Genomic DNA, 16,951 nt, shown 5'->3' with positions numbered 1-16,951 from the left:
GGTGGTTGCACTTGTAGGAATTATTTAACAGTTTGCATAGATTTAGCCTTTTCTTCCATCTTTTTAAGAACAACTTCTGCTTTGGTGCCAAACAAACGGTCCTTATTTAAAGGAACGTCTATTAATTTTGATTTGACATGATCTGGCAAGGCCTGCTTCGTCAGCCAAGCATGTCTTCTCAGTACAGAGCCAGTGACTGCTGCCCTGCAAGATGCTTCCAGGGCATCAACGCCACACTGCAAAGTATGCTTACTAACTTGATTTGCAGAGTGCATAAGCTCCTGCAATTCTTTATTTTCTGCACAATCTGGAAAAATTACCATTTTTTGTTTAATAAGTTCCATAATATGTTTCTGGTATTTCATGTGAAACTCGCAATTCAATGCCCTGATAGCAAGAGTTGCAGAGGTATATACCTTCTTACCCCATCTGTCCAAAGCTCTGGAATCCCTGTCCAAAGGGATAGAATTTTTGGCTGCAGTAGCATTAATACCTTTAGGTCCCTGGGAAATGATCTCTGGATCAGCAGTAGGATTCTTGAAAAGAAACTTGTGAGAATCAGGTACTCTGTAGTACCTGTCTGGTTTCCTAGGGGTTGGAGGTAAAGTGTCTGGAGTAAGACTGGATTCCATGAAAACATCATCCACAACATCCAGGACAGGGGGTATAGCTAAAGGCCTGTGCTGAGGCAACTGTAAAAATTCTCTAAGTCTCTTTTTGGACTGAGGATAGTCTTGGCATTCCCAATGGAAATGCTCTCTTAAAGTATGCAAGGTTTCACCAAAAGGGGAGGCACCAGGCAGAGGGAATGGATTCTTCTGCATCTGAATCCTCAGACGGATAAGGGCATGTCTTCATAATCAGAAAGGTCAGAGTCATTGAACTCCTGATCTGTAGATCCTGAAGGGGACTGGAGTCTTTGTCTCTTAGTGGGGAAGGCTGGCTTCCCCTAATCAGAGTAATAAGGTCTTCAGCCATTCTAAGCATTTGTTTTTGTGGCATGGGTGCCTGAGCATGCACTTTGGTCGTCTGTTTTCTAGGCGTAGTGTGTACTCTGGGCCTAAGAAACTCAGTAGTTATGGTTAAAAAAGAAGTCGTCGTTTTGATTCGAACATCGGTAGGATGAAAAACTCCCTCAGAAGCCGCTGCCTGCACAGTGGCTCCGGACCCATCTAAGGTAGAGACATCCGCTGGTTCCAGAGTCGAAGAAGCATCTTGCGGCATACCGGACTCCGAATGGTTCTCAGCAGAGACCTGCAAATCCATAGAAGCAGGCATGAGGCTCCTCACTGAGTACCAGCGGACTGGCGACTAGCTTAACAGAAGAGTCGTCGGCAGTTTTGGACCTATGTGGTCTGTCTCTGTCTTTATCTTTACATTTTTTCAGTAGATCGGTAGTCGGATGGCTTACCGAAGCCATTTCAGAATACGGAGATCGAGAGCGAAAGAATTTAGCGACAAAGATAGCAGATGACGAATGGTTCGGGCGTTAAACAAGGCACAAAACTGACAGCAAGGGACGTCGTGGTCTGGGCCTAAACAGGTGATGCAGTAAGAAAGAAAATATCTGAGAGGTATTTGCTTTCCACAGGCAAGACAATTGTTAACTTTTTCTGACATCGGTTAGAGCAAGAAAAAAGGATCCCCACCGGGGTACTTAGCTTTAGAAGACTTCAGGATTATTCAACTCGAAAATGAAAAATTCAGGTAGCAGCCGGCAAGCACTTGCGCACTGCTTCTGCTTCAGGCTCCTCCTTGGCAAGAAAGACTGACGTAATGGTGTCAGCTGCCTGTTTTTATACCCTTGATGACCGGACGTCATGGAAGAAGTGACAGCATCCGACGCAGAAATACTAAGTCTCTGGTATTCGGGCTGACTGAGGCCTACCTGCAGGCAGATAACCCAAGTGTGATGACTGCAACAGTGAAACATGAACATCTGGAACAGAGTCCAAAATCCAAGGCTCCTCTTGCAGGTAATGCCAAAGGAATGGGAACCAGATCTGATGAGGCCAGTAAGGAGCAATGAGGATCAGTTTGCGACTCAACGATTTTGCTTTCTGAAGACCTTTTGGAATTAGAGGAAAGGCATAAAGAATCCCAGGGGGAACCAATCATGGATAAGTGCATCTCTGGGTGAGTTTCCCAGTGGGGGAACTAGGGCAAAGTAGCTGCTGCATTTGTTGTTTAGGTGTGAGGCGAAAAGATTGCAGCATGGCTGGCCCGATCTGCGGAAGATCATATCCGTCACATCTTGTTTCAGAGACCACTTGTGGGGCATGAGAATTGCCCTGCTGAGCTTGTCCGCCATCACGTTGGACTTCCCGGACTGTGTACTGCAACCATAAAATGCTGAGAGGAAATCGCTCATTGCCATACTTGAAAGGCCTCCTGACACAAGGGGTAAGATTTGGTTCCACCCTGTTTGTTGATGTACCACACTACTGACATGTTGTCCATCTGAATTGCTATATAGCCCAAGGGAAGAGAGTCTTGAAGTGCTTGCCATGCTAATAACACCGCTCTCATCTCCAGGACATTGATGTGTAAATGGTACTCGTGAGGTTGCCAAGTTCCTTGGACTGTGTCCCAGATAATGCCCTCCCTCCCCATCTGAGAAGCATCTGTGGTCACTGTGGCTACTGGAGGAGGGACTACAAAGGGTCTGCCTAGAGTGACTAGGAGAGAGTGGAGCCACCACTGTAGATCTTTCTTGCAAGCATCCATGATTAAGATCATGTGTGACATTGGTACCTCCTGATATGACCACTGAAGACGAGCCATTGCAAAATCCTCATATGGTGACGAGCTAACGGGACTAGAGTAATGGCAACCGCCATCAAACCCAAGACCTTTAGGACTAACCGTGCCTGAACCTTTGACTTTGACAAGAGAAGAGAAGAGAGACCGGATGATGAATGGCAAGCACCCTTTCTTGTGGGAGCTTGGCTATCATGTCTCTTGTATTTAGTTGAGCGCCTATGATAGTACACAGAGGGCAACAATGTAGATTTTTCATAGTTTATTATGATTCCTAGATGTGCACAAGTATGAATCGTGTGGTTCCTGGCCCTTAAGAGATGATGCTCGGTGGTGGCAGTGAGGAGCCAGTCGTCTAGATAAGGAAACACCTGGAATCCCAAACGTCTCAGGTGAGCCGTTACTACTGTCATGCATTTGGTGAACATCCTGGGGGCTGTGGTGAGGCCAAAGGGCAGAACTCTGAACTGGTACTGACCATTTCCCAGCCAAAAGCATAAATGTCTCCTGGAATGCCTGTCCATTTTTATATGGTAGTATGCATCCTGGAGATTGATAGAGCACATCCAATCGTCCTGACTCAAAAAGGGTAGAATGGACTGCAGTGTCACCATCCTGAACTTGGTCTTCTTTACTGACCTGTTTAACTTGCTGAGATCCAGGATAGGTCTCCAGTCCCCTGTCTTTTTCAGAACTAAAAAGAACCTTGAGTAAGTGCCAAATTCGATCTGGATTGTGGGGACTTCCTGAATAGCTCTTTTTTTGCAGGAAACTTTTTACTTCTAAGGCTGCTTGATCCCAAAGATTGGGTGGAACATCTGGGATTGATGGTTTTTGACTTCTTGTGAGTGTTTGGGAGAAGGGAATTTTGTAACCCTTGGATATTACGCGTCTTCTGTTATATCTTACCAGGCTCTTGGGTACAGTGATATTCTATCCCCCAACTGCCTCCAGAGGTGGGCAGCTGGGCAATCCTTCAGGGATTCTGAAAGGGCCTGGCAGAGAACACATCTCTGTTGCTGTGTTGCGGACCCCCCTGCCGCGAGGTCGGCGTCTCCCATTACTTCCAGCTCTGCCCCTGGGGGAATTATCTCCACGAGTGTCCAGCAAAGCTCACTGGGATTTAAAGAACCACATTTTGCCACTGTTTTGACATCTGGGATAAGGCCGAGATGCAGTGGAAAAACAGACTCCTACGGCAGAGAGAGTTTTGCTATCTCGTTCACTCCTGGTAAGAGTCTCTCGAACTTGTGGCCGAACAAGGCCGAGCCATCAAAGGGAGCGTTTGTAAAGGAGGAATTGAAGGGCTTCACAAATTGACAAAGGTGCATCCAGGAGTGTCTGTGAAGAGCCACTCCTGTGCCTGCAGCCCTACTCACTCCATCAGCCACGTAGGAAATCAGGCGCATAGAGGAGTTAACAATGCAGTTTAGGGCTGCTAGCTGGTTAGCCGACTTAAGGATCCTGGAGGGCATCTCCCAGCTCTTTACGGTGATCCCTCTGAAGTCTTGTGAAATGCAATAAATAGTTCAGCAACTGAAGAGTACAGGCCACTTTAGAGAAAACACGCTTCCCATACCTATCCTTGGCTCTAGACTCTTTGTTTGGCGGATGGATAGAAGAGGAAGTCTCTGCGAGTTCCTTCTTGGTGGCTGCTGCCACCACCATAGCATCAACTGGCACGCCCTTAGACAGAAAAAGTATTGTCCTCTGGTGCGGTCAAGAACTTGTTAGGCCTTCTTGGAACAGGCTCCACGGTCTCTGGAGCACTCAATGCCTTTCGACTCACTACAGACAAAAGTAAGTCGAAAGGCGGAGACACCCAGGAGGTGGAAGGTCGGGAACCAAATGCGTCCAAGTACACGGACTCATCCTCAGATGGGGCAAGGGACTTTCAGTTTCCCTTCTGCCTAAGGATCTCCAGGATGTCTGAGAATGAGACATCTTCAGAGGGGGGCCGTGGGGACCCTTCCGAGTCATCCAAGTCAGTGTCAGAACTGACTGACAAAGGGGAGTCCACATGCTTCCTGTTGCATTTCTTCTTCCTGGGAACCTCCTCTGAGGCATGCTTAGGAGTGGTCTTTGAAAAAGAGAGGTCGCCCTGGGGCATTGGTTCCCTATGCTTGGGATGGAAAGAAGGATCTGAGGCAGACACCGGTATCAATGGGGACGGAGCCAATGGAGCTGAGGGTGGGGCTGTCTCAGTGGACAGCACACTCCACATCACATCGAAGGCGCCGCGGTCCAGAACGGAGGGAGGCTCCAGCTCCAATAAGACTTCCTCCGCACCAAAGGAGACAGCGCCGAGGCTCTGAGGAGGAGAGCGGGGTCAGACAAGGGTCCAATGCCACTTCACCCCCTTGGAGCCAACGAAAGAGTCTCGGCACCCAGACCCCTCGACAGAGTGGACTATCGAGAAGGAGCGGAGGTCAGAACAGACAAGGCAAGGGTTATGGGAACCGACGGTTCCACCACTACTACTTCCATGCACTCCAGCTCCGAACTGGACGCAGTCAGAGGAGGAATAGAGACAGGGTCTGGTTCAGACAACGGTGCTACTTCCTTCTGGGCTGGGCCCAACAACAACTGAGCAAATACCCGTGTCTTGAGGAGCCTCTTCACCACTCTCTCCATATCATCATCTGATAAACTCCTGGATGATTTGAGAGGAGTGGGCCGAGGACTGGTGACTACCTGCCACTGACTGGAAAAGTGGAGACTGAGGCACAGATCTCACCTGATCGAGCGAAGGATATATTGATCTCTTTTGAGTCTGGGATGGCTCTGAAGCCACAGATGGAGCTGCCGGAGACAAGGACTCTTCGGATCCATCAATCCACTCCGAAGGTTCAGAAGATTTACATTTAGACTTTGTCGGCACCGAAGATGGAGCCCACGAAGATGCCAGTTTGTCATTAGATTTTTTTGAGGGTTGAGTATCCGATGCTACTTCAACCTGAGGTTTCACTAACCCTCTCAAAAGAAGTTTGTTGTGCCTCTCCTGTAGAACCTGTGCGCTGAAGGCATGGCAAACAAAGCACAAATCCTGCAGGTGGACTGCACTTACACAATACACACAACTCGTGTGCCCATCTGTAAGGGACATTTTTTGGCAACACAAGTCGCATTTTTTGCATCCTGACTGCTTAGGAATGTCTTTGGACATTATAAACACCACAAACAAAAAGACTAACAACTGGAAAAAGTTTTTTTTTTTCTTTTTTTATGGAAGAAACAAGACGGGCAGAAGAGGAGGGGGTAGCTTCTAACTTAAACGGCTACTGCTCCCAAAGGGAGAATGCCTCTAACTAAAACGGCTTCTCCCCAGGTAGCAAGGAGGGAAAATAGGTCAAAGAATAACCCTCAATAAAAAATGGGCCACCGACAACACACAGGAAAAGGCCTGAAAGAAAACGACAGCCTAACAGCAAAAACAACGGCAACGCGGATAGGGGTGATAAAGAAAACACTAACTTTTAAAGGAAATTAGCCTTAAACAGTAACAAACATTGATAGAAAAATTTACTGCTTAGACTAAGCCAGCAGAAGATAATCTCGACTCTGCAAGCGGAAAACGAGATCTGGGTGGCTACCGCTAAGCGTGCTGGGATAAGGGGTTAGCCTTGAGCCAGTAACGACTCTTCAAGCTTTAGAAGTGGCCGATTCGGAGCCGAGATCAGCTCCACACCCAACCAGAAAGAAGGAAGGCGAGATGAACAACATAACATTATCATTTATCTCTGACTACACAGTAAAGGTTGTTCTTTTTGAATGTTATAAGCTTATACAACCAACTTATTGTACATTTTTTATATTTTTCCCTTAACAGATTTGTTTACTTTTCAATTGAATTGTACAGGTTGTAGGTCACATTAAAGGTGGGAAAAGTTTTGAAATGATTTATTCTGGTCTCATTTTTTTATCATCACAAAAACTTGGCATTTTAACCGGGGTGTGTACACTTCTTTTATCCTGTGTGTGTGTGTGTGTGTGTGTGTGTGTGTGTGTGTGTGTGTGTGTGTGTGTGTGTGTATGTGTGTATGTATGTGTGTCTGTAAACATATCATCCATACCTCTCAACTGAACAGATTTTCACAGTATCTCCAGATTTCTGACTCACATTTTTGGTCTGTTTCTTATAAAATTGTGGTTTTCTGGCAAATCACTGGCAAATCATTGAAGACTTAAGTCAGAAAATAAAGGCACACATTTGAGTTTCAGTCTTAATATTCTTCAGGAAAGTCATGCTAATGCATAACATGTTATTTTATCGACTTTTTAAATGTTGTTACAAGCTTAGAAAGTGTCTCTATTTTTAGGCCACTGTCCCCCCATTATTTCTGCCTTTGTCCAGATTTCTTCCTCTAACAGGCTGAGAGGCATATCATCTTCCTATGTAGCTGTGTGTATGTATATATATATATATATATATATATATATATATATATATATATATATATATATAGTTCCCATTCAGAAGCCCGACACATCATAAGCCTGAAAATCAAAATCCTGAAACCAAAAGCCTGAAAATTCAGAATCCTGAAAACTCAAAATCCTGAAAGCTCAAAATCCTGAAAACACAAAACAGACATACTGATGTCATTGTGGCTTTGCTATTGTTAGCCCTGTGGTGTTAGGTCATGCGTTGGGGTCAGGTAAGTGTGCGGTTGGTTTTATGTTAGGGTTAGGGGCGGTTTAAGTGAGTTAGGGTTAGGGCGCAGGTTAGGCATGTATGCAATAGTGACAAATATTGGGGTTAGGGGCGGTTTAAGTGAGTTAGTGTTAGGGTGCGGGTCAGGTGAGTGTGCGATAGTGACGGACATTAGGGTTAGGGTCAGGGTCAGTTGGTAGATATTAGTGTCTTTATAGTGACATATTAGCATTATTTGTGTTTTCAGGATTTTGAGTTTCAGGATTTTGGGCTTTCAGGATTTTGAGTTTTCAGGATTCTGAATTTTCAGGCTTTTGGTTTCAGGATTTTGATTTTCAGGCTTATGATGTTTCAGGCTTCTGAATGGGAACCATATATATATATATATATATATATTTATATATATACATATACATATATATACATATACATATATATATATATATATATATATATATATAAATATATATATATATATATATATATTAGGTGCACGTGTGTGCATATGGGTGTGATGACACAAGTGGGCAAAACCAGTCTGCTTTTACTGTGATTCACAATAGCCCTGATATTCTGCTGTTGCTGAGCTATGCGCACTAGCTTCATTATTTTGTTGATAAGCAATTTTTAACATTTAATTGTTTATGCAGTCCCGGTATTTTAGTGGTATAGTTGCATTTTGAACTGTGCACTAGTTGTTAGGTCCATGCACCTGTGGTTGTTCGAGGATATATATAATCTATTTACACACACAATTTATTTATTATATATATATATATATATATATATATATATATATATATATATATATATATATATATATAATATCCACGGTGGTGCAGCGGTAGCATTGTTGCCTCACAGCAAGAGGTTCTCCCGTTCGATTCTCAGCTGGAGTGCGGGGAGTGCCTTCTGTGTGGAGTCTGCATGTCCTCCCTGCGGTTGAGTGGGCATTTGAAAGACATGCGTAAATGGGCGTGCCTTCGTTGAAGGTTGAACATCGAACTGGCACCTCGACGTTCGTGAAAAGCTACTGCCAATCATTAGCGGACCGGAGTCCCCTTCAGAGTATCGAAATTGCAGAACATCAAACCTCTGATCATACAGGACCAGAAGATCAAAGTTCTGCAATATCGAACTGAAAAAAAAAAAAAAAAAAAAAAAAAACACACGTGAAAACTTATTTCATGTTTTTCCAGGGGGGCAAGCCCCCCTGCATCTCCCACACCCCCTGCTACTAAAATATACCAACTCCAGGATTGCACTGCAGTGAAGAGAATGGCATGGAACAGGAAATTTACCGTTCTCTTCACTGTAGTGCGATTTCGGAGTTGATATATTTAAGTAGCAGGGGGTGTGTGGAGTGCAGGGGTCTTGCCACGCTGCAAAAACTTAGAGTTTTTATCTTTTTAAATTTAGTCTACTTTCATGTTCAATGTTGGTGAACATCGATCATCTCGTCCTCGATATGTGGTTCAATGTTCTGCAACTTTGAGCATCTGAAGTAGACCTAGATTTTATATATATATATATATATATATATATATATATATATATATATATATATATATACATATACATATATAGGGTCTATATCAGCATATTGAATGCTGAAAATGCCGAATGCAATTTAATCGAACTGAAATGTTCGAAATCTCAAAACAGCAAACTGACAGAACATCGATTTCTTTCCCAGGGAAAGAAATCGGTGTTCCATGCAAAAAAAAAAAATGTTTTCAATACTTTAAACACTGACAGAAGTGAGGGGCTTCGACCCCCACACACCCCCTTACTTAAATATACCAACTCTGAGACTGCACCACAGTGGAGGAAAGAGCAAACTCCAATGACGGCCCACCGATTACTTTCCCTGGGAAAGAAATCGACGTTCCGTCAGTTCGCTCTTCTGAGATTTCAAACATTTCAGTTTGATTAAATTAAATTTGGCGTTTTTTGGAAACTCCAAAAAATAGGAAAGAGACCATAAGATCAAGTTTCTGAAAATTCGATCATCAAAAAAACACAAAAAATCAACCTTTTTTACGTTTTTGCAAGTGGGCACCCCCCATATGGTGGGCTGTGTCTCCCCGCAGGCTCTGAAGATTATACATGGCAACTTCCTGAGCCTCACTGTACTGCGATCCCCATTCAAAAAATTCAGGTTTTGCAAAACTCGATCATATGGTCTCGACCATATGGAGTAAGAGTTTCTGAAAACTTGATCAGCCGATAGGAACCCATAATATATATTAAACACACACACACACGGTAACCTCTGAAATGTGAGTAGTTGCAACAGCGAATCCACAAACATGGAGACTGAATGGCCAAAAAAGCGGAATTACAATTTTTAATTTCATGGGATATTATTGCTTTTTCTCAGATATGGTGAATTTGGAGTTGGTATCGGTTGTGTGTGGGTAGTTTGCCCTCCATATCAGTGTGAGCAAGGGTCAAATTTAAGAGAATAATGATGTTCGAGATTTGCTTTTTTCTCATAATTTATGTCTTTTTTTGCTTGTTAACATTTGGCATTTTGAGTGCCAACATTTCAATAGGCAGCCCACACACACATGCAAAATTCTACTTAAACTGTCACTCTTCAGTCCAGCTGATGTAACCTATAGTGGTCACTATAGATCAAGTCTCCTTTTCTGATCAGTGAATCTAACATTAAAAAAAAAAAAACAAGCTTTGTCTGAATACTGGTATGGAAAGGTAAACCGTGGTAAGAAAATGTTTTAAGGTAATATGCAGGTTTGGAATTGGGGTAGCACATGAATAAAGGTGGGGTTGCTCTGCACTACCTTACTCGTGCGCTTACCCTGCCACCACACCAACCCTGCAAATTACTTTAGAAAAACTCTTTCCTTGACAGCACCGCTAATCAAAGCATTCAGGCACAGAACACATACATACACACAAACACACCCCAACCTAATCCTAAACAGCAAACACTAGTGCATGCACATACACTCCAACCCACACACACAACATTCCAACTGTTCTTCTGCCTAAACCTAACTCTAACCCTAACCTGAAAAAAGACACTCACACACACTCATAATCACACCTGTAACGGTCACTGACTTGTGTTTCAGCAAGATGAACGTTCAAAAACAGATGTTCGGTAAAGCCAACATTTGCAAAAAGGAATCTGAAGTTCACATTGTCAATCTAATAAACATATGAAAGATGTATTTGTGCATATTTATCTGATTTGCTCATCATGGAAAATGTTATACTTGTTGAGTCAATCCCTAGGAGCCTCGACAGTGGTAGGGAGTAAAAGAGGGATTGGGCTATACATGTTATGTCAGAAGTGCTATCAATATTTGGAGAGTGGGAGGACTGTGGCCTGGTCACAGGGCCAAACTATTTGCCCAAGAGCTACTGTTTGTCTGTAATTCTAGTATAATTCTATATTAACAATATTCTAACTGAACATGGGGCAGATTAATCGTGGGAAACATTAGCTTAATAGCTCTTAATGCAGTTACCAGAAGATATACTCCGTCTTGGTCAAGTTATTCAGTAAATCATTAAAATGAGTACTTACCAAGGATATATCTTACATGGAGGTACATATCCGCTAAGAATAACACAGTCAACATCCTGTAATGTGTAGCCACCTATAGGGATTATCACGGTATAGCAGTAACAATTCACAAGACGCTACAGACCAAAATTCATTCTTAGGCACAGATATCTGTATGATGTCCTCAGTTGCATAAGATCAGGGACAGCTTCATACAGAGTTACTAGGTATGCAGTGCAGGAGACCACAGAGCAGCTTAGCCCAAATTTCCCAGCTGTCCCAAAGCAATGTCTGGTTAAGTGATGGCACAGCAGGCAAATGGAGGATAAGGGAACCAGACCTTGGACAACAGGAATAAGTTTGTTAACAGCTCATAGCCTTAATGCTCTGTACTAACTGCCAGTCTGTCGTGCAGCTGCTGCTGAAAGATACTTTTTTAACAAAACGTCAGATAATTAATGGATTACTGCCAAAATGATGCAATGTTAAATTTAGGACCATGCCTACATAAACAGCACAATCATTAAACAAGCCTGTTCAAGTAGAACCACTTAAAATCATACCTGGGTAATGACAGCGGCTACTGCAATGCCCGTGGAGGCTGGAGTGGAGTCCCACTGTAGAGGTTTGCCATGAGCTCTCTTTAGTCTACTAAGTGCCCAACCCATGCAGAGACTCAGCAGAAGGTATAACATCTGAATCTGGGAGATCATATCACACACTATTTAGAAGATTAGAAGAGATAAAGATGTTAAGAAAAAACAGTTAATAAAACAGACTTGACCTCCACTTGCATTTTGAATCTGATAATGAATAAACTGGTTTAGTATTGCAGTAAAAAATGTTCCTTCCTTAAGAATGCCACACTACTGCTTAGTGCCAGATTATTCTGTGATTATCAGGAAGCATTTTATCTAGGTAAAATGACAAGTTAACAGTGCAGTACAGTGGTTACTTGCTTTTTACAATGCAGTCTTTCTGAATACAATCAGGTTTATGATAAGTTTACATTTTAAAACTGGCAACCCTCTGAATCATGGGAAAAATGAAGTATGGGAGGTTGCTTAGCATGCAGGCACTGCTGCTGCTGACGTAAACAGACACTGGCTTGTAGGTATATTAATCCTGCCCATATGTTAATAATCACCAGAGTGGACAGAACTGTTAACTATGTACATAGCTTTTGTCTCTCTCTGATGACATTCTGTAACCTTCAAACATTTTAGTTTAAAAATGTACACCATGTGCTGGGATACAGCATAAGACAATAACAATGAAGCACATGGTTAATAGCAATGGGCTCTAACCATCTAAAATTATGATTACAAATATTGATATTCTTAAGCAATGTCTGTCTTTCAGCAAAGCAGTTATCAATCCCCTATATTTAAACTTGCAGAAGGTTGTGGATTCCAAGCATGATGATTTCATTTTCTTAAGAATAAGGAACAAACAAGCTGGTTACTCCTATTTAATACATTCAGAGAATATACCAGTGACTTCAAATATATTCTTATATAGAGGGAAAAAAAAAACAGAAACTATGCTGGACAACAGTGAAGACCAGGCGGCATGACTACTTATCAGTTTTAGCAAATACATTTTCAATGTTTTCTTCAACGAGGAAGGTAAAAGCGGTAGAATCCCTAACTATCAAGGAGAGAACAACCAATCCTGCAAGTGACAGGGTGTATATAAAGGAGGATAAAGTGTAACTTTTGTTTTGACTACATTTAAAACACTGTACTCATTTGAACAATATTATTGTTAATATTGTTGATAATATTTCTGGGACTATCTTAAAAAATATGAACAGACAAGTCAGGAACTGAAAATGTACACTTTGCAATTAATACCAAGAAATGCATCCTTATCAAAACTAGTCTCCGTCAGAACCAAGACACTGACTACATGAAAATGATAACCTTACATTATTCAAAAACTCTCTTAATTTACATCTACTTAAGGCAAAAAAAATGTAACTGCTTCAGACACGCATGTTAAGTAATACATTCAAGCTCCACCTTACAATTCTACCCTGCACTGAATTTTACATCTACTAGGAACTCTGATGCTGCCTTTTTTGTTTGCTTATCTCTTTATGGATCTCACTATCCATATTTAGGCCAAAAAATGTGCTTTATTTAGTCCAAGCTGTACACTTGGAATTGTAAACACTTGTATTATGCAATTGTTGTTTATTTTCTTATGTATTATATGCATAAACTACTATGTTATGCAACTGTATTTCCTTCTACGATGTTACTCTCTGTACATGTAAGCTGCTTATTTTATGTAGTGCTGTCATCTGTACATATGTTCATGTTTGCACATATTTACCATGGGTTTTATTTTTGTACTTATTAATTTGCCTGCTTTGCCAGAGTCATGGCTGAAAAGGGTCCTGAGACCAGCTGAAAATATTACAAATCAGTCATATTTATTATTTGCATACAATAGTGAATGATGGAAACTAATCTGACAGGTGTTTGTTTACATAGGGAACTCCATTGATATTTATTTCTCTTCTCACAGTGATATTAAGGAGACAAAGAATTTTCCCTTCTGGATACACCCATGTCAAAACAGAAAAGAAACAGTTAAGTCTTCAAGTATTCTGAACTTTAAAAAATGTACTTAACTTTATTTATGTGCCCATTGTTGACTGAGTCAATCCCACTTGGTCAGCAGCCTCTTTTCAGGAGAGACTCAATGTTGTATTCATACTGAATATGGTAAATTTTACCATAGCAATGGGAAACTTCTTGTCGTTTCTGGTTTGAAAGCCAGTGTGTTGTAACAGAGAGGAGTGAGACTGATGAGAAATGATGCACGTCTTAGCAAAGGAAAGAACTATATGTGGAAAAATGTCAGAGAGGAGTTATGGCTGGGAATCATTCAGCAAAGTTGCCTGCTGCCGAGAAGTAGAGAGAGGGGTGTCTGGTTACAGTACACACAAGAGAAGGTTTGGAAGACTCTTCTGTGTCAACTGATGAATTAAAATGAAGAAGAGGCCAGTGCTGCCATTCCATGGTTGCAGGCTGTTGAACCAGTCCAGTAAAGTGAAAGAACAGAAAAACAAAGTCCAAAGATGTTGCACAGTGGGAAGATGACCTGTACACACAATCACAGGAAGTGACAAAGGAAGTGCCTACAAAAAAGAAAATATGAAGTGGTGGTGGGCTACTATAGAAATAAAAGAAATGAAAATTAAGCAGAAAAGAAAATCTACAGTAAAGATTTCTTAAAAAAGAGACTGCTATTGGCTACTGACAGATATATATTTTTTAGAACAAAATAATCAAGTCAGTAGAATTCAATATTACATTTACATCAACTAATGTAAGAACACAACAAAATATCTGGATGCCTTTAGTTGGGACATTAGGGGAAGAAAATAAACACAAGGGAGAGAAGACTAAATGAGTACATAATGTTTCCACAATTTCAACTAAATTTAGGAAAGGAAAATAAATATATATTTATATAAAGGGAAATTTATGGACAAAGTGATTTTTTTTTTAATTCTCAGAGAAATTAATGGCAGCTAATAGTGGTACTTTATTCTGTAGATTTTTGGTCACAAAATAATGTGTAAGCTGTTTTTGGACAAAACAGTTTATTATTGAAGAAAGCAAGGCATGCAAGACATTAACTGGGCACTGATCAAAATTGCAAGTGCTACAATATAAAATATGGGAATTTAGAGAAAATTTGAAAATAAAAGATTTTACAGGAATTGGTTACAGTGGTGGGTTCATTACAAAACAATATATAGGAATATGCATCTTAACATCAAAGATTTGTGGCATAAGACATTTATAAGAAAGAATGTGAAAATTCAAGGAAATTATAGGAGGTAATAAATAGAAAGCAGTAACAAAACAAAAATATTTATGTTGAATGAAACAAGCAGAAGATATAAGTTATTAAATCAAAAACTTAAATTAAAGGTAGAAAGGAAAAGATTAATCAGGTTTTAAGTAGGCAAATAAAGTATAATGAAAATATGCCAGTGGAGATACAGACAAAGATGTGATACTTAATAAGTAAAAATATATAAAGCTGTAGAATCTTTTTTGAAGGAATGTATGCACAGAAACATAGCACATATGATGTAGAATATGGGATTAAAAATTTCTAAAGAAACAATGGATACAATAAGCAAAAAATGTACATTTGAGGAAGTTCAAAAAAAGAGAGAGGAAGAATCGAGTCTGTACTGAGGATATGGTATTGATTACACATTTTATAGAAAAAAATAAGCAAGGAGGAACTGAAATGTTTTTATAAAGTCATGTGTGAGTGAGTGAGTGAGTCAAGGCATAAAAATCAAGAGAATGTACAGAAGTATTAGTAAACTTTATCTGGAAGAAGGGTGATAAAATTAATTGGAGATCCATATCAATATGTAATACGACTCATAAAATATTCATATCTTACTATCTTATTTGAAAAGTTAACTGGTGATGAAGTACATGGGATGAAAGGAAAGTAGAGGTGTGTTGGTTATAGTTAAGAAAGTAACAGACAAAAGTAATTAAAACCAAACTGAAGGTAAACAGATTCCAAGTGACTTTAAAAAGGTATATGATAATATTGCCATGATCAATTATGGAATGTTTTAAAACAACATGATATTCTGGATAAGATTATACTTTTTTAGTTCTTTACAAAAATACAACTACAACGATATTACTAAGTGCCTGGTTAAAAAAACAGATTGAAGTTAAAAGGGGAAATGTCATGGATTCTTAACGAGTATAATATTTTTTAGTTTTGTAAAAAATGCTGTTAAAGAAAAACTACAAAGAAATAATCGTGAAGCAAATCTGATTTAGAGGGATTTAGTGAAATTGCTTATAATGATACATTACACAGATGTTACTGTTACAGCAATTAAAAGCAAAGTATGGGTAAGTGTCATGAAGGATTTTGTACTTTCTTCTGGAAGTGGTTGGATTAGATTTAAGTATAGAAAAACATAAAAGATTTCGAGAAATAAAAAAAAAAACAGGTGGTTTATATTTTAGTAGGAATGACATTGAAGTATTACTCATTAAATTCAAAGACAGATTATAGCAAAACAACATAATGATTTAATGCAACATATGTTGCATGGAAATCATATAACTTCTCTTTTCAGAAAAAAACTACTTAATCTAGTAATATAGAGAAAAACAGGACGGTTCGGGTACAGTATTTATGTCTCCAGAAATTCTTCAAAAAACATATTAGACACAGCTTTTCATGCAGTGCTTGGCTCTAGGTGAAATCCAATAAAAAAGTTATAGTTTGTAATACAAACGATAGACTGGATTGGGTTTAATAAATCCAGTAACTTACTTTTTTTGGAGGGGGGGGCTCATTTCATTTAAGTTACAGAAAATAAAGAATATTTTAGTCACACCATCTTTTTTTGTTTAAAACATGAAAACATTTTCAAGAGAGTACAATCCAGGGAGTGTAAGATAAATGAAATAAAATGAATATGAAGCATCTAAATATATGAATAAAATAAAATGGAAACCTTATGTAGCAGAAGAGATGAAAAAGCAAACTTGGTATGAAAACATTACTGATAAATATTACAGAACTGACCCATAGTAGGGAATGTTTGTTTGTCTTTTTGGCTTTTCCCGGTTAGGGGTTGCCACAGCGGAACTCCGGTCCGCTAATGATTGGCAGTAGATCTTTATGGTACCGAGTTGCCAGCCCAACGCCTGACCTTCAGCGAAGGCACACCCATTCACGCATGTCTTTCGGAGGCCACTCGACCATGGGGAGGACATGCAGACTCCACACAGAAGGCACTCCAGCAGTGAATTGAACAGGAGAACCTCTTGCTGTGAGGCATAGAAATAGAAATTAAAGAAGCTGTTATAAATAGGGGAAAAAAAAGAGTTGGGCATATTAACCATTACAAATATTTTTATGGAGACTGATAATAAACTTCCAGTAAAGCCAGACATAACAGTCTAGAATTGTATGTCCTTTTT

General features: G+C 40.2%; 1 protein-coding gene across 1 annotated transcript in view; it reads right to left on the bottom strand.

Moving 5' to 3' along the window:
• Positions 1-16,951, bottom strand: part of GPR180 (G protein-coupled receptor 180) — a 552,808-nt gene that overhangs the window by 214,452 nt on the left and 321,405 nt on the right. The window contains exon 6 of the mRNA XM_044073002.1: positions 11,516-11,673. Within this exon, the coding sequence (XP_043928937.1) occupies positions 11,516-11,673 (158 nt within the window). The remainder of the gene's footprint in view (positions 1-11,515; positions 11,674-16,951) is intronic.

The sequence above is a fragment of the Protopterus annectens genome, chromosome 5.part1 (assembly GCF_019279795.1).
Source record: "Protopterus annectens isolate FY-2018-M chromosome 5.part1, PAN1.0, whole genome shotgun sequence".
Lineage (NCBI taxonomy): Eukaryota > Metazoa > Chordata > Ceratodontiformes > Protopteridae > Protopterus > Protopterus annectens.
The sequence above is the reverse complement of the archived record's forward strand: the minus strand, read 5'-3'. Positions and strand labels throughout refer to the sequence as shown.